The sequence below is a fragment of the Canis lupus genome, chromosome 34 (genome assembly GCF_011100685.1).
Source record: "Canis lupus familiaris isolate Mischka breed German Shepherd chromosome 34, alternate assembly UU_Cfam_GSD_1.0, whole genome shotgun sequence".
Lineage (NCBI taxonomy): Eukaryota > Metazoa > Chordata > Mammalia > Carnivora > Canidae > Canis > Canis lupus.
In genome coordinates, this window is record NC_049255.1 from 11,814,090 (window position 1) to 11,832,573 (window position 18,484).

Here is an 18,484-nt window from a genome sequence, read left to right on the forward strand (position 1 = left end):
GTAAGACAAGAAAAGGAAATAAAAGGTATACAGATTGGGAAGGAAGAAATAAAACTGACTTTGTCACAGATACATGATTGCCTATGTAGAAAACCCCCAAGAATCAACCAAAAACAAGGAAAAAAAAATCTCCTGGAACTAATAAGCAATGATAGCAAGGCTATCAAATACAAAGAGTTATGAGTCGCATTGTGTCCTCCACAACCAAGATATGAAGTCTCAAAACCCTGTACCTCAGAATGTGACCTTATTTGGAAATGGGGTCTTTACAGAGGTAATCAAGTTAATAGGAGGTTAGGCTGGGCCCCTAACCCAACCTGACTGGTATCTTTTGGGGAAACTGGGATACAGAAGCAAACATGCAAAAGGAGAGATTCTGTGAAAAGACAGGAGGAGAAAAAAGACAGCCATGTGAAAACAGAGGACTGGAGAGATGTATCTGCAAGCCAAGGAACACCAAAGATTTCCAGCAGACTACCAGGAGAGTCATGAAGTAGATTCTCTCACACAGAATCAATTCCTCCAACACCCGGATTTCAGACTTCTACCCTTAACAACTGTGAGACAGCAAATTTCTGTTACTTTAAGTCACCCAGTCTGTGGAACTTTGTCACATCAATAGGAAAACTAATACACAGGGTTAATATGCAGAAGTCAACCTCTTCCAACATACCAGTAATGAACAAATGGCATTTCAAATGAAATAGGGTAGTTATTATTTACATTAGCACCCAAAAAATAACAGCTTATGTATCATTTAACAAAACACATACAAGATCTGTTTGAGAACTACAAACCTCTGACACATGAATCAAAGAAGAAATAAATAAACGGACAGATATTCTATGCTCACAGAGACGAAGACTCAATATTGTCAAGGTGTCAGTTCTTCCCAACTTGATCCGTAAGAATTATTGCAATCCCTGTCAAAATCCCAGCAAGGTTATTTCATGGATATTGACAAACTGATAATTTATATAGGGAGGCAAAAGACTCAGAACAGCCACCAAAATACTGAACAACAGTCAGAGGTCTGATACTACCTGACTCATAATCAAAGAGGCTAGGAAACTTTGTAGGGTTTGTCTCTCTAGGAGCCACCAAGCCCATTCATGAGGCTCCACCTTTATGACTTAATCACCTCCCAGACGCCCACCTCCTAACACCATCACCTAGGAGGGTTAGAATTTCAATATATGAATTTAAGGGGCCACGAACATCCAGACCATCACACAGGGTAACAGGAATAGCTGTCTACACAGTAATTAACCTAGTTTGGAATGGGGACGTAAGGAGAGTGGGGGCTAAAGGGGATCTGAGGAACAGGAGACCCCAAGGATTTAAAATTGATCCTGAGACATTGGAACAGAAACTGGCAATGTATAGCCACAGGTCCAATCCTGCCCACTACCTATTTCTGTAATAAAGTTTAATTGGAACACAGTCATTTGTTCAAGTATTACCTATGGCTGCTTTCATGCTACAAAGGTAGAATTCAAATGTTGAGAACGAGATCATGTGGTCCACAAAACCAAAATCATTCACTCTCCAGTCCTTTTCAAAAAAGAATTGGTCAACCACACCATCAGAGGAATTTAAGGATGAGCTAAAGCACTTAATGCAAGAAGAAAACCATTAAAAGCTCCAGACAAACAAAATGGTGTATAAGCGCATATAATCGTAGCACATTACAAGCAATATAAATACTGCCTTAAAAATCAACCTGCAGGGATCCCTGGGTGGCGCAGCGGTTTGGCGCCTGCCTTTGGCCCAGGGCGCGATCCTGGAGACCCGGGATCGAATCCCACATCGGGCTCCCGGTGCATGGAGCCTGCTTCTCCCTCTGCCTGTGTCTCCGCCTCTCTCTCTCTGTGTGACTATCATAAATAAATTAAAAAAAAAAAAAAAAAAAAAAACTTTAAAAAAAAAAAAAAAAAATCAACCTGCAAACCACAAAGACACTTTATGATTTCAGAACACATTTAAATACTATTAACCTTCACAGTGTACAGTTAAACCTAACAATGGAGCTGACAGGAGCTGGGAGGGGGCACGGAAGTGGGCATAGGCAGACAAAAGATCCCACTCCCACAGCTCAACTACATCTGGCAGAGCCAGCACGGCCACAAGACACTGAGCAGAGAACACAAAAAGGATCATATTCCATGGACTGTACCGCTGGGGTCAGAGAGGAAGGGCCTGTGGCAGGGGTCAGTGACTGCTTAAGGTGCTCACACCCATAAAAGGTGATGTGTTTGCATGTTTGGAGATGAGCGAGTAACTCAAACAAAACCTGCAAGCAGAAACAACTGCAGAAGCAACCAATGATTGTCTCTGAGGACGGGGCTGAGGCAGCGGTAAGGGGCTGTCATTTCTCATCACACGCCTCTCACACTATTTGATTTTACATGTATTACTTTAATAAACTTTTCAATATTAAAAAAGAACTATGGAAAACACGGACAAGAGAGGGCGAGAGACACTGTCCCACCATCTCCTTGAGCCCCACTGGCATCTGAGTGCTCCCTTTCCTCTTTTGGACAGCTCCCCTTGAAGTGGCAATCAGCACACAGAAGTCTATATCTTTTAGGTAAACAGTCTACTAACAGGAGAGTCTGAACAGCTCCTCTCAATGTTCAAATAACCACTTCTGTTCATACCTTCCGGCTGTGAAAACGGCTGGGAAGCTCTGCTTCGAGTTGAGTGACTCCTCTGATGCAAACTGTAGCCGGGATGCTTTCCGCTCACTGTCTCTCACAGGACGGTCATCTAGGGATAAAATGCCAGAGAAATCAGCAGCCACCACCATGAAGCAGGTGACAGGCTCCAATGACCCAAGCCCCACAAGAGTCCCTCCCAGAACCCTTGAAGCACCTGACCTTCCCCTTGGGAATAAGGATGCTTCTATCGCACACCCTGCAGCACACTGCACCTGGCTGGGACTGCCACCACTTGCTCACAGACCTTCCATCCCCTGGGGCCGGCCGGCCCTGCCAGAAGTATCCCCATAGGCACTGGGTCGACCCAGTGAAGGAATGCTGGGCTGTGTGGCTACACTTGGTTTCCCAGAGATGCCGAGGACTGATTCCGAGAGGGCTGGCCTACTCACATAAAGCTACTCCTCAGACACTACACTTTGGAGGCAGCCTGCAGCCCATAGGAAAAGAAATCCACATGCAATTCACAAACAGGCACTTCCTTGGCAGCACGTTCACCTTCTTTTAATACACATTCTGGGTACCCAATGAGGTTCTTGAACCACACTGAGCACATGTGAGTTGTCTCTGTAGATAAGAGTCCCGAACATGTTAAAGAGAGGATGTCGTGGCCACGTGTTTGGGCCTAGGGTTTACATCCTCAGTTCCAACGTTTCAACTGTTCCCACATGTGTGCCCCAGAAGGCCTCTACTTAGTTCTTACTCCTCGGTCTTCCCTTAGAATATCTGAGGTTTAAGATGGTTCCCAACATCAAAAGTCAATGCTTTGGGGACACCTGGACGGCTCAGTTGGTGAAGTGTCTGCCATCACCTCAGGTCATGATCCTGGGGTCCTGGGATCAAGCCCCACAACGGGATCCTCGCTGAGTGGAGAGTCTGCTTTTCCCTCTGCCTCTGATCCTTGCCGCCCCCCTGCCCTACTTGTGCTCGCTTTCTGTCTCTCAAATAAATAAAATCTTAAAGAAAAAAAAAAAAAAAGAAAGTCAATGCTTTGGACCATTAACACATCCCACCACAGAATTAATATTACAATGGTTAAATTCCAAACCTGCTTCCCAAAGAGCATTTAATCTATGGCACACTCCAAAAAGTATACCATTACAAAAAGCAAATGAATAACAAATCAATAACCACTGTCAAAGTGGAAAACAAAGGAGTTGTGCAAATCATACACAAGTGCCTCTGGGGGCTATGCCCTGCTGCACGTGGGACACCCCAGGAGCTCCCCTCCTCAAGACACAACTGCCTGAGAGATGCAATCTCTCATGGCTTGGACACTTGCCTGATGGCTAACACACAGCTCTACTCACTTAGCCTTTGCTTCACTTCTGAGTGAGTTCCAAATCCCCTACTCTAAGTACACTTCTCTGGACTGTCCCACTATACACTCAGACTCAACACAGTTAAAACCAATGCAAACGCATTTCTCCCCAAATCTATACCCCCTTCTGACTTTGCAATACTCTCCTCTCCCAGACCCCACAGCCCCCAGCACTGAGTCCCCATATGCTCCCCTCGCTGTTCTTCTGTCCACACTCCTCCAGGGGCTCTCAACTTCTCACCTGGAACCCGTGATGGCTCTGATCTTACTGGGGACCCTGTTAGTGTATATGCTTCCAAAAGGAGCACTGGGTACCCTGTTGGGTAGAGTGAGCCTTCTAAGGGTTCTGGGACTCCCACAGGACTCTGACCTTCAATTGTGTTCCTTTTGCACACCTAAAGGTATCCTTCTTATGTCCCTTCTCCACACAAACACTGTAAGATTCTGAATCTAAAACTTTTAAAACAAAGGTAAAATAATGATTTAGGATTGGAAATGGCAAGATTTTCCCATAATATGGACTAATAATGCTTCTGAAAAAGAACCAGATTCAACTATTCATAACTTAAACAGTCAAAGAAGTTAAGAACATCAGCCTTTACTCCTCCTAAATGCCTAAAAATTAAAACTAAACACTGAAATTCTAAGTAGGCTTGAAAATAACCAGTGTGCCAATAGGGAAGTTGGTCACTGATACCCACAGCCCATCCCTATGCCCAGGCCCAGGCAGGTGTGGCCTAGCAGAGTGGCCAGGCTCCCTAGAGCCTACAGTTCACCAGTGCAGAGTGGGGGAGAGGCCCTGGGAGAGAAGCCAGCACAGACTCGTACAGCAAGGTGTTCATGAGAGAATCTATCTACTCACAGCCAAGAGATGTAAAACATGGAGTCTCCAGGACACTGGATGGACACTGCCAGGACAGGAGCCACAGTATGCCCACAGTTCAGTACCTACCACACACAAGAACAGTGGAGTATCTTCCCTGACAAGTGCTGCTGTGATTTGGGTTTTACTTTGGTTTCATTAGGTCAGCACCCAGAAGATGCCCCCCAACCTCACCAAGCAGTGAACCTGAATGCCCCCCAACCTCACCAAGCAGTGAACTGGCCCTCAGGACTGAGGACACACTGATCACTGAGAACACAGAACACTGCCCTTCCAGCAGACATGCTCACACCGCCACTACTCAGCACTTACACCCTCTTCACATGGGACTGTGGGCATGAGGCTCCAGGCCCTCTCCTCCATGCTCTAGCACTGGACGTGTGACACAGGGTAGGCACTGGCAGGGCCACCAGCCACATGCTCATGGATAAAACAACTCTTGGTAGCCGGGGAGGTGGGTGGGAAGGTGCCACTATGGTTTTCCCCAAGCAGACCCTCCCAACTGGGCATGGCTGGTGGGCACTCCAGAAACTTGGCCTGTGAGCCTGACACAAAGATCTGTTTCTTCAGGGACATGGGTTACTAAGCCAGTAGGTGTCTACACCTGCCAAAAGAACCTCATACTCTCCTATACCTATCCTCTGGGAGAGGGTATGGCACATACACTTCTCTTCCTGTATCTAACCTTCCAGGTGGATGTGAAACCAGGTAGAATCCAACTGCCTAGTGAGCCTGAGATGAAGCCCAGGGAGCCAGGCAAGGAAAGGGCACCAGACGTTCAGAGAATATATCCAAGCCAATCAGCTAGAAAGTGGAGGGCCAGAAATGATCGTGCAGCCTGGCCCCTACCTGTGCTCATGGCCTTCCTCAGCAGGTCTGTGTGGCCAGAGCTCCCTGCCCTCCTGCCAGGCATCATTCCAACAAGACTCAACCTGAGACACAGGGACTCAACCAGAGGAGTAGAAAATCAACTTCTAGCATAGAGAACACCTATTAGTGCTCCTGTGAGCAAAGATGTGAGCATAGCCATGTCACCTACCTAGCTGCCGGAGCTTCGGGAGCATGTACACAACAAAAAGGCGGTAATCAGATTCATTCTTTACGACGGGGTTCAGCCGGAAGTCCACATCTGTGAGTTCCGTCAAGGAGTGGAGCCAAAGCACTTCTGCTAATGAGGAGATACTGTTGTAGTAGAGATTGAGACTTTCCAACGCAGTCAGGTACTGAATGCCCTGTCAACAGGACAAAATGCAGAATCAGTTCACACTTCTACAAACATTGAAACGGACCATCAATATGAATCAACACCAACTTAACAAATGCACCTGCAATGGCCATATGCCACTACCAGGAAGAGCACAAAGACAGAAGTGTTCTAGGTAGGAGGCTCCGTGTCTCACACTGGAAATGGCCATTCGGCATGACATGTCACGTTCACAACAGTCCTAATGGCACTGAGGATGGCCTGTATCTACTGAGTTCTCACTATTTCATTCAGTCTGCACACAATCCAGGTGTGACACACAACCTCACACCACAGAGTAAGAGCTATTACTGTTCCCACCATACAGATGAGAAACCAGCTGCACAGACTGAGAGATGACCCAGCACAGGGGGAAACTGGGCTGAGACTCACAGGTGACTCTGAGCAGGGCCCCCACCCCATGTCAGGGGCACACTCTGTGAAGGGGGCAGGAAGTCATGAGCAGAAAGTTTGCACAACTTTCCCACTTGCCATCACCTGGGTGATTTCTTCCTTGCTTACGAGGACCAAGCACCCACATCAGCAACACTGCAGGAAGCCTCTCACTCATGGCACCGCCACGCAAGGGTCTGAGGCCACCAAGAGTCAGACTATGAACAGATGTGAAGTGCAGAATGTGGATGAAGAAAAGCACAGCTGAGACAGGGATGGTAATGACTGACACACACACTAGTCCTTCAGGCCTTATTTCAGTTCCTTTAAAGATACAACTATTTTCATCAGAGACAGGACTTCTGGTTGTTAAAGTCATTTAAAGACGTAATGAGATGCATGAGAAAAACCCAACGCCTATAACTGTGGTTAAGCATACGGCCTACACGTAAGCACAGGTATAAAACAGACTGCATTTTTTTTTTTTTTTTACCATAAATGTACTTTCCACTGCTGATAGCAATTAATATTCTTTTAGGAAACAAACCTAAAACTTACCTCTAGGCTCACCAAGGAGTTGCGTGAGAGGTCTAATGATTTTAGACCCGTTAAATGCATCAAGGAATTTCCTAGGTGAGTAATCTTTTCTTGGTAAGTTCCAGGAATAGATAATGACCGAAGTTCAGCTAAGAACAGAAAATGATGAGACTTTAACCTTACTTTTTTTTATTTTTTTTAACCTTACTTTTTAGTGGAAATAAATTACTGTAATAAAAGTGAGCTATAGCAACCTCAGAATCTGAAAAAATCATGAAAATAATGTAACTCGTTCAAAGTTTGAATACCGGTAAAGACGAATTGCTAAGGTTTTAGCTTGTTTACCTTCAAAATGTCTCTGAGCCCTTGCCCTGCTGCCCATCCCCTCTGCTTCTCCCCTCAAACCCTCTCCCACCACCCTCCTAAGTGGGCTCGTACTTTGACAGCTGGCTGTTCAACTCCATTGCCCATGCAGCCTTCACTTAGAGATCACAATCTGAAACCCACTGGTTAGCTAACCCGACTGCTTCATGCCAGTCACAGGCGAGGGCACAGTGCATGCTCTATGCACCACATGCCTCTGCATGGCACACTCAGTAAATGACCATGAAGTCAATGTTGCTACAAAGTTAAGTTTCTGTAATCAAAAAGACAGTTTGGGTCTGGGCACACCAATGTTTTAAAACACATCTCAATTTAATTTAAAACTGGTCTGTGGGCCTCCATTTCCAGAAAAGACAGAATAAAACCATTTCACCCTATTCCTACTCACATATTATGACTAACTCCCTGGACAACAATGTATAAACCAAGCACCAGACAACTCTGAAGTGTGTGGAACGGGTCCACATCTAGGGACCTCAAGAAATGTCACGCAGTGAGGGCCCTGCATTGGTCTCAGGGCTGTCTGTTTGGTCTTCTATACATCCCAATCCAAGTGCCAAAGAAGCTAGCAACCCAGAACCATCAATGGACTCTAACATGTAAGGGTAAGCCTGTGGTCCAGGGTAGAAGGACCAGGATGGGGGGCTTGCAGCACATGCTCCTGACACCAGCCCCACACTAGCTCCATACACCTGCCACGCACAGTGGCCAGCGATGGGACTATGCGAAGGGACCCTGACTACAACTCCAGCTGGGCTGCCAGGAGGTGGCCCACAAGCATCTATGGAGGCTATGTGAGCAACAGGAGCCTGTCACCACCTCAGAAACAAGGCAGTGCCCACTCAGTGCCAATACTGTGTAATGAGATTTAAATCAGGAACAGCCTCCTAATACCCAAAATGTCCATGACATAATAAAAAAATGACCAAAAGCTGGAAAAAAAAAATCTCAATTTGAATGAGAAAAAACAATCAACAGACACCAACATGGAGATGACAGAAGTCAGAATTATTTAACAAGAGTTTTAAAGCAGTAGTTCAATGAACAATTATCAACACTCCTAAAACAAATGATAAAACGGGACCTTAGTCAAAAAACAGAAGACATAAAGAAACAAAAAGAAATTTTAGAAATGTAAAATACAATAACTAAATAAAAAATACCCTACAGAAGCAGCTCCGTAACAGAATGGAGATGACAGAAGAAAAAAATTCAAAGTAAATGCAAAGATATTGATCAAAATTGTACTATTTTTCCAGCAGAGAGAAAACAGACAAAAATAAAGAGCAGAGCCTCAAGTGTCCATGGAAAAAGATCTAACATTTCTGTCAAAGTTCCAATGCAGTTCCAATTAGAGTTCCAAGAAGAGAAAGAAAAGACATTACAACTAAGAAAAAATTCTAGCAATTAAAGAAATAATGGCTGAAAGCTTATCAAATTTGGCAAAAGACATAAAGCTACATATTCAAGAAGTTGAGAAAACCCCAAACAGAATAAAGACAAAAAAAAAAAAAAAAGCCACCCCCAGATACATCAGAAATAAACTTCTAAAAACTAAAAACAGTGAAAGAATCTCGAAAGCAACCAGAGAGAAACGGTGTGACCCACAGAGATAAAACAACTCCCAGGGCAGGGAGGGGATTACCCTTCAGAACGGAGGTGGCCTGAAGGAAGGAGCACCACATTTCTGGAGTGTCAAGTGCTGAAAGAAAGAGTCTTAGGTACTGAGGTGAAACAAAGATATTTTCAGATGAAGAAACAAGACAATATGTCACCAGTACACCTGCCCTAAGGCAATTGCTACAGAAAACTTCAAACATAAAGGAAGGACAACAGAAGAAAACCTGGAGCATCAGAAATGAAAAAAATAATGAAACAGGTAAACATCTAGCTAAAAATGTTTCCTTCTAATTTAAAATTGTGGACGACCATAAAAGAAAAAAAAAAGATTAATGTGGTTCTCAAGGAATACAGAGAAAATATTTAAGACAACTAAATTATAAAGGAGAAGAAAACCAAAGAAAACAATGGGTGTAAGGTTTTGACATTTTGCATGAAGGGGTAAAATGGCCATACAAGTAGAGTGTATTAAATTATACAAATCCACTGCAATTTATAAAGCAACCGCTAAAAACACTATACAAAGAGATATGCTCAGAAATATAATAGATAACTCAAATGAAACACTAAAAAAAATCCTCAAACCATAGAAAGGCAGGAAAAGGGAAACAAAAGAAGAAAATAATAAAGTGGCATGCTTCAGCCCTCACATATTAACAATTGCATTTAATGTAAACGGTCTAAATACGCTCTAAAAAACAGAGGTTGGCAGAGTAAATAAAAATGAACTAACTACACACTAATCTACAAGAACCTTATTTCAAATGTAATGATGTAGGTTAAGTTTAAAGATTAAATTACAAATAATGGGGAAAGATGTGCCCCGTAAAACGAATCCAAAGGAAGCTGGCATGGCTACACTAGTAGATGTCTCAAGGACAAACAGGTACACTGCGTAGTTACAAGGGTCACTCCAAATCCTAAATACTAATGCACAGCTTCAAACATATGAGGTGAAAAGAGAAACAGATGAATCCATGATTAGGATTAGGGGTTTCAACACTCCCCTCCCAGTAATTAACACAATTGCTCGGCAGAAAATCAACAAGGATAAAGAAATGATCATCATCAGCCAATAGGATGTAACTTACACTTACATAATACTCCACCCAACAACAGAGTACATTCTATTCAAGTGCACTTGGAACATTTCACCAATTCAGACCAGATCTTGGAGCAAAAACAAACCTCAACAAATTTAAAAGAATTAAAATCATACAGCATATGTACTGTGACCATAATGGAATCACACTAGAATCAGTAACAGAATGAAAAAAAGAAAATCTCCAAACACACAATGAGAAAACACTCCCAGATAATCCACAGGTCAAAGAGTAAGTCTAAAAAGTCTAAAAATACACTGAACTGGGGCACCTGGGTGGCTCACTAGTTGAGCATCCGCCATTGGCTAGGGGAGTGATCCTGAGGTCCTGGGCCTGAGTCCCACATCCGGCTCCCCACAGGGAGCCTGCTTTTCCCTCTGCCTGTGTCTCTGCTGCTCTGTGTCTCCCATGAATAAATAGTTTTTTAAAAAATATATATTGAAAATGAAAATATAACAAAATTTGTGAATGCAGCTAGAGCTGTGCTTAGAGAAAAATTTACAGCACTAAATATTTATACTAGAAAATTAAAAGGCCTCAAATCAATAATCTAAACTCTCACCTCAAGAATCTACAAAAGAAGGGGCGGGGCACCTGGGTGGCTCAGTTGGTTGAACGTCCCAACTCTTGGCTTTGGCTCAGGTCATGATCTCAGGGTTGTGGGATTGAGCCCCTACTCAGGCTCTGTGCTAGTCCTGGTGCCTGCTACGATTCTCTCTCTACAAGCCCCCCACACCGCCTCTCTCTCTCTCTCCTCCTCTTCCCCCTACCCCCTTAAAAAATCTACAAAAGAATAAAAAATAAATGTGAAGTGAGAAGAAGAAAATAATAAAGAACAGAATCAATGAAATTTGAATCTATGAATACAACGGAGAAAACCTCAACACACTGAAAAGTGACTCAATGAAAAGATTAATACACACAGTTCACAAACTCCTACCAACTCTAAAAAAGACAGAAATGACTAACATGCAGTATGGAAGAAGGGTTTAGGGTTTCAGGACGGAACCCAAGACCTTAACAGGCTAACACAGGAGCATGACAAACAACTCTATACGAATAAATTCAACAACTTCTATGAGAAAAATCAATTTTACAGATCCCAGCCATAATTCCCTCACCCAAGAAGAAACTGGTAAGAAGAGTTGTATAACAGATAAATTAAATTTGTAATTTAAAAGCCTCAAACACAGAACGTTCCAAGGCCACAGAGTTTCCACGGGAAAACTCCATCAAGGAAGAATGAGCATCAATTCCACCCGACCTGTCCGAGAACACCGAAGAGGAAGCACTCAGCTTTACCCTGCTGCCAAAACCAGAGAAAAACAGGACAGAAAGAAAACTGCCAACCAGCATCCTCCGTGACAGAGGATGCTCCTGCGGAGAGGAACCGCAGGGCCAGCTCTTCCACGAACGAACGAAGGCTGCTGGTTCAAGGCTGTTCTAAAAGCCAACCCAAACCGCCTTATTTAGGGGTAAAAAAATAAAAAATAAAACAAACCCATAAGGGTCGTCAGTGCTCTTCTTCGTTTCTGCTCAGGTTACGACCTCTGGGTCCAGGGACCCAGTAGGGCTGCCCCGAACCGCTCAGAGGAGTCTCAGAGGAGTCGGCTCCTCTCCCCCTGCCCCACCCCCGCGCCCTCCCCACCACAGGGCCTCCCTCCCCCACCACAGGGCCCCTCCCCCCGCACCCTCCCCACAACAGGGCCTCCCTCCCCCACGACAGGGTCCCTCCCCCCGCGCCCTCCCCACCACAGGGCCTCCCTCCCCCACCACAGGGCCCCTCCCCCCGCACCCTCCCCACCACAGGGCCTCCCTCCCCCACTACAGGGTCCCTCCCCCCGCGCCCTCCCCCACCACAGCGCCTCCCTCCCCCACCACAGGGCCCCTCCCCCCGCGCCCTCCCCCACCACAGCGCCTCCCTCCCCACCACAGGGCCTCCCTCCTCCACCACAGGGCCTCCCTCCCCCACCACAGGGCCTCCCTCCCCCACCACAGGGCCCCTCCCCCCGCGCCCTCCCCACCACAGGGCCCCTCCCCCCGCGCCCTCCCCCACCACAGGGCCCCTCCCCCCGCGCCCTCCCCACCACAGGGCCCCTCCCCCCGCGCCCTCCCCCCACCACAGGGCCTCCCTCCCCCCGCGCTCTCCCCACCACAGGGCCTCCCTCCCCCACCACAGGGCCCCTCCCGCGCGCCCTCCCCACCACAGGGCCCCTCCCCCGCGCCCTCCCCACCACAGGGCCTCCCTCCCCCACCACAGGGCCCCTCCGCCCGCACCCTCCCCACCACAGGGCCCCTCCCCCCGCACCCTCCCCACCACAGGGCCTCCCTCCCCCACCACAGGGTCCCTCCCCCCACGCCCTCCCCACCACAGGGCCTCCCTCCCCCACCACAGGGCCTCCCTCCCCCACCACAGGCCCCTCCCACCGCACCCTCCCCACCACAGGGCCTCCCTCCCCCACCACAGGGCCCCTCCCCCCGCGCCCTCCCCACCACAGGGCCTCCTCCCCCACCACAGGGCCCCTCCCCCCGCGCCCTCCCCCCCACAGGGCCTCCCTCCCCCACCAACAGGGCCCCTCCCCCTGCGCCCTCCCCACCACAGGGCCCCTCCCCCCCCGCGCCCTCCCCCACCACAGGGCCTCCCTCCCCCCGCGCCCTCCCCCACCACAGGGCCTCCCTCCCCCACCACAGGGCCCCTCCCCCCCCCCGCGCCCTCCCCCACCACAGGGCCCCTCCCCCCGCGCCCTCCCCCACCACAGGGCCTCCCTCCCCCACCACAGGGCCCCTCCCCCCGCGCCCTCCCCACCACAGGGCCCCTCCCCCCGCGCCCTCCCCCACCACAGCGCCTCCCTCCCCCACCACAGGGCCCCTCCCCCCCGCGCCCTCCCCCACCACAGCGCCTCCCTCCCCCACCCACAGGGCCCCTCCCCCCCGCGCCCTCCCCCACCACAGCGCCTCCCTCCCCCACCACAGGGCCCCTCCCCCCGCGCCCTCCCCACCACAGGGCCTCCCTCCCCCCGCGCCCTCCCCCACCACTAGGGCCCTCACGGCTCCTTCGACGGTTAAGAAGAGCGCGTCAGGACGCCGCGCCTCTGGCCCGACCCCGTCGGCGGACGCCGGGGGGGGGGAAGCTCGCTCCCTCAGCCGGCCGCCGCCCCCGCCGCGCACCCAGGTCGTGGTGAGGCGCCAGGCCGCTCTTCTCCCGGATCTTCTCCTCACACAGAACCAGCCACGGGCCCGCAGGCGCCATACTTTCAAACGGCACGCACCTGCGCCCGCGCCTGCGCAGTGGGGCCGCGGGGGATCCGCGAGGGGCGGGGCCGGGTCGGGAGTGGGCGGGGCCGGGCGGGGGCGGGGGCGGGGCCGGGCGGGGGCGGGGGCGGGGCGAGCCGTCGCCCGCGGGCCTACCAGGCTCGCAGGCAGCCCTGCCCTCAGGGGGCGCGGGGCCCTCCCGGGGAAAGCCCGCCAGCCCGTGGGGTCCCTGCGCCACCTGGGGGCCCCGCACGTGGGCAGTGACGTCTGGGGTCCCAGCCCGTGGCTCCTCCGCTGACCATCCCTCTAGGATCTTTACGGAGCATCGTGAGAAGCACTTGAGATCATCAGGGTTTAGGGAAGACCCCGTTCTAGGTCCCAATGTGCCCCAACCAGCCAGGTCCATGGGGTCACCCCCTCCCTACCCCCTGTCCTGGTGTCTAGGGACCCATCTGCTACCCAAGATATGAACAGCCTGTTGGCAAAGTCAGCTGGCATCTCACTGCCTGGGTAGTAGCATAGGGGGCTGTTGAGCAGGGCGTGTTGGGGAGGAGTATGGGGGTGCACAGCATGGTGGGGTTGCTGAGCCACGCAGAGTTTCGGACCTGGCCTCCCACAGCCCTTGCACTGGTGCAACATCTTTTGAACTGGCAAGTGTGCTGTAAGATTGTGTTGACCTGGCTGGGGTGCTGTGGGATTGTGTTGACATGGCCAAGGTGCCATGAGGTTGTCGTGTAACTGACAGAGACTCCATTCCAGGTAGCCTGTGTTTCCTTTCCCAGGGATCTGGGCATGTCCCAGGCCCAGCAAGCGGTCACCACAGCAGGTCAGCTGAGTGGAACTCTGTGCAGGCAGGACAGAGTTAGAAACTGGACAAAGACTGGCCTCGGAAACACCCGCCCCCCAGGGGAGTCAGGGCACAGACCCCTCCCTCCTGCAGCAGCAGTCACTTAGGGGGGAGTGAAGATAGTGGAACAGCACCACACAGAGTCAGTGTTTCTATCACAATGGAAGTGCCAACAAACCTCAACAATCCTGTCCTCTGCTTCCTGAGGTACTATATGTTCATTGAGGAAAAGACGCAAAATGCCAGAAAACAAAGGCTAAATACTCGGCCACACTGAGATGACCATGTTAACATTTTCACCTGGATCTTTCTAGTGTGTTTTCCAAGTCTGTGTATGTTTTATGACATTGAGACCATGCTGACCATTCTCATATGTGGACACACATATATTTTTACTCTGTATGAACTCTTTATGTCACTAAATATTCTTCAATATCATCTATTAAATGTCATTTTTAGTGATCACATTAGGTCATGAATTAAACCCAGGTTTAGACAACCCGTCTTCTGTTCTGGACATTCCACCTCTCTGTTTGTTTGTGGTGATAAATCTAGTGGGGTATGATCTTGAAGTTCCTTCTGAAGAGCTGTGGAGTGACCTGAGGATGGACCTATGCCCGGGGGTCTGAGCAGCTTGAGGGGTCCTCTAGGGTGCAAGTGGCCTGAGACCTTTGGACATTTACTAAACGATAACAGTCCCTGTCAGGGAAGGGGTGCAGGTGGGTGGAGACCTGCCGTGTGCTTACAAGGGAAGTGGGGCAGTTTCTCCTTCTCCCCAAGAAAGGGGAGCTGGGCCCAGCCCTGGGAGCCAGTGTGGCTGAGGGGTGCCCACTGTATGCTCCTAGGGAGTCCTGTCAGCTGCCGTGAGGCACCCCCTCATCCTGTGATATAAGCCAGCACCACGTTCTTCCCTGGCAGGAGATAGACTGAAATTGAAGTCAGCCTGGAGCACAGCTCAGCACCCGTGCCTCTGCACCAAGCCCCCTGCATGCAGGGGCTCTCATAGGACACAGATGAGCCCCCAGTGGTCTCTCCCAAGTCCTCACACATGTGCACATGTAATGCTCACAGTCACAAATCCTCCCACACACAGCCCTCCCCAGCCTGGTGGTGGAACACGCCTCCCACCCGGGATGATGTGAACACCCCACAAATACATTCATTCAGAGACTCTGTGGGGTAGGGCTGCAGTCTGATCCTGCTACAGGTGCCTCTTTAGGGCCACATTGGGGGAAGGCGGGCAGGGCAGCACCCTGTTCCCCATCCCACCAGCTCTTCCTCCTGGAGGAACCTCTGAGGGAGGGTAGCTGCTGCTGCATCCTTACATGTGAACCCAGGAGCCTAGCCCCTGGGCAGCTTCCAACCCCAGGAGTAGCATTGCTACCTGCCAACTGTCTGCATGTCCCTCAGCCAGCCACCATCTCCTCAGTGTGAGTTGAGGTGGGGCCTGGGCCCTGTCTGCACTGGTTTAAGGTAACACTGTCAAGGGTGGTTTGGGGGCTCATGTGAGAATCCTAACCTCATACCTGACTAACCCTAACCCAGACAATGGGGTGGTGCTGTCTCTCATCTGTGCAGTGCAGGGGAGTCAGCAACGGGGACAAGGTGGGGGTTCTGCAGGCAGGCTGGTGTGACCCGCTGTGGCAGCCACAGCCCCAGCCCCGGAGCAAGTCCAGCTGTGTGGACTCCACATGATTTTTTCAGCAAGCACCCACCGCACGTGACTCTGGGAAGGGTGGTGCCAGGCCTCTACTGGCAGAACCTGCAGCTCCAGGGGAGCTCTCCTGGGTGAGTGGGGCCCTGGCCCCTGTGGTACTCAGCCTGGAGACAGCCCCTCATGGGTTATCGGCACAGTGGGTGTCTCTAGGCCCTGGGGCCGAGACGCCAGTGTCTATATAGAAGGGGCCAGTGGGCCCAGCCTCAGGAGCATAGGCAGGGCCTGTGAGAGATGGTAAACATTCCGTTTGGTTCAGGTGTCAGATAAGATGCTAGGCCTCAAGGAAATAGGCAGGATGGCTGCGGCAGGGCAAGTCAGCTTCACCACCAGTGCCCGAACCTCTGTCCTAAAGCTCGGCGACAGCGCAGCTCCCAGGGCCTGGGCATGATTTGTCCCTCCCTGTTCAGCCAGACACCCCTGCTTGCACACCCCACCCACAGAGCCCAGGAGTGTCCCCTAGCCCAGGAACCTCCATCCATAGGGTGGGTGCCTGGTGTCCCTGAGCCACCCCTGCACCCATCAGAGCTGAAAACCAAGATTTCTCAAGAAGAGGGTGACTTCCAATTCCTTCTGGAAGTGGGGACACGGACAACTGGCACAGTCTCCCTACAGGGAAGGCCTGTGAGCCCCTCGGGCCTCTGAGCCATGACCCTCACCTGGAGATCAGGGGCCCTGCCCACCATCTGGGACACAGGTCTACTCTGGCACACTGGACCCCATAACCACCGTGCACCTAGCATCTTCCAAGTGGGAACTGCCCCTGTACCCTCCCCCCCTGCCTCCCCTCCCACGACCTACTCACCTGCTTAGCTGCCAAGAAGAGCTACAGGGCTGAGAGAGTAAGCCTACCTCTGTCAGATCTGGGGTCTGCAGCCTGCTCCCCACCTCTGAGGCTCTAGTGAGTACAGGGCCTTTGGACCAGGCAGAGTGTGGCCACACAGAACTCCCCATCCTGGTCCTCTGCTCAGGAGCCTGGGTCATCCACCCTAACCACTCCAGAGAGCGTGCCCCCCGCCCCAGCCAACACTGATCCCCGCAGACCGTGGCCTCACCTTGCCCCCAGCAGGACGCTGTTCCTTGCTGGATTCAGAGCCACCACCTGGCAGAGCTTGGCGAACGCTGGGAGAGAGGTCAGATGCCGCCCCCTGTGTGGCTTGTGGCTCACATCCACTGTACGGGGCAGCATGGAGAGCAGGAACGCGGGTGAGGCGCAGCTCTTCTGGTTGACCAGTGCAGCTGGAGGCAGGGACAATGGCGGCAGGACAGCCAGCCTGTGAAGCAGCCAGTGCCTCGGGCAGGCCCGTGAGCTTGTGTGGCCAGGGCAAGCTGCTCTCTGGACCCCGATTTCCCCATCTCTAAAAATAATCAGCAGGGTTTCGAAGGAACCAGTGGCTCCCCGCCTCTTCAATTTTGCCTGTTTCCATCACAGAGAATACAGAAGCTCTCTGCATCTCTATGGGGCGACACTGCTGGCTGCTGAGAAGTGAGCACAAGGAGTGGCATTTGGGAGCAAGGTTTTGATTTTCTGGAAAAAAGAGTCAATGTAGGCAGTATGCACCATGCCCTTGAACACAGGTGTGATGCCTGCAGTCAGCAGCACTTAACTTGGGGACAGTGAGGGTAAAATCAGCATTGCAGAGGTGCCTGAACTGGGCTCTAGCCTCTTGGCCACTGGTGACTTGCTGCTGCCTGCTGCACTCCCACCTGGTGTCAGGGAGCACCGTGTGTGCACAGGCCATGTGTGATGTGAGACTGAGCCACAGTGGGCAGGGCACAGGGGCTCCCTTTCTGCCTAGGGAGGGGTGGGGGGACGAGCAGGTGGGCATTGCCAGCAGAGGAGTAGGGGTGAGAGGACCTCCCAGACCCCAAGGCCCAGTACCAGAGGAAGGGCCTGGTGGGGTGGGCAATCCCTGCCTCTGCCCTTGGGTGGAGCACAGGTCCAGTGTGGGTGCAGCCTGGCCAAGTGCAGGTGGTTTGTGCAGATGGTGGAGCCGATGAGGGCTGGGTACAAACAAACTGGAAACTCGGTGGACTGGTTTCCCTACTGCACAGGGAGTGAGAATTCCTGCAGCCGGACACCTGCACGCCTGCCTCTCTCGAGGTGATTACGAAAGTAAAGATAAACAGTGGAAGGCCCAGCCACACCCATCATGACAGATACGTGCAGAAGATACAGCAGGAATTCAGGGTCTTGCCTTCAGAAAGCTCACAGTTGACCTCATGGTCTGCACCAGAAAAGGCTATTTTGGGGAAACTTTCACAGAACCAGAAGTACTCCTCCCGCCTCCCTCTCCCTCCCCACTCCAACAAAATCCACGTAAAATCCCTGGAACCTCTATGCCTTCTATGGCAAATGATGAGATTAATTTAAAGCTCTTGAGAGGGATTTATCCTGGATTATCCAGAGGGCTGTGAAGGCAATCCCACGACAGGCAGAAAAGGAGACACACAGACACACATGCACGAA

At 50.9% G+C, this 18,484-nt stretch overlaps 1 protein-coding gene across 4 annotated transcripts in view; it reads right to left on the reverse strand.

Annotated features, from left to right (window-relative positions):
- The window catches only part of CEP72 (centrosomal protein 72), a 53,697-nt gene extending 40,201 nt beyond the window's left edge, over positions 1-13,496 (reverse strand). For 3 of the 4 annotated variants that reach the window (XR_005383721.1, XM_038583379.1, XM_038583377.1), the window contains exons 1-4: positions 13,370-13,496; positions 7,116-7,243; positions 5,961-6,153; positions 2,661-2,769 (exon numbers count right to left, since the gene is read on the reverse strand). Coding sequence is in view for 3 of the 4 variants with exons in the window: in XM_038583379.1 (XP_038439307.1) it covers positions 2,661-2,769; positions 5,961-6,153; positions 7,116-7,243; positions 13,370-13,451 (512 nt within the window). In the remaining variant the exon portion in view is untranslated. Of the gene's footprint in view, positions 1-2,660; positions 2,770-5,960; positions 6,154-7,115; positions 7,244-11,702; positions 11,841-13,369 lie in introns of those variants that run through there. The other variant, XM_038583378.1, reaches the window with a different exon arrangement.
- Positions 13,497-18,484: the final 4,988 nt, after the last annotated feature.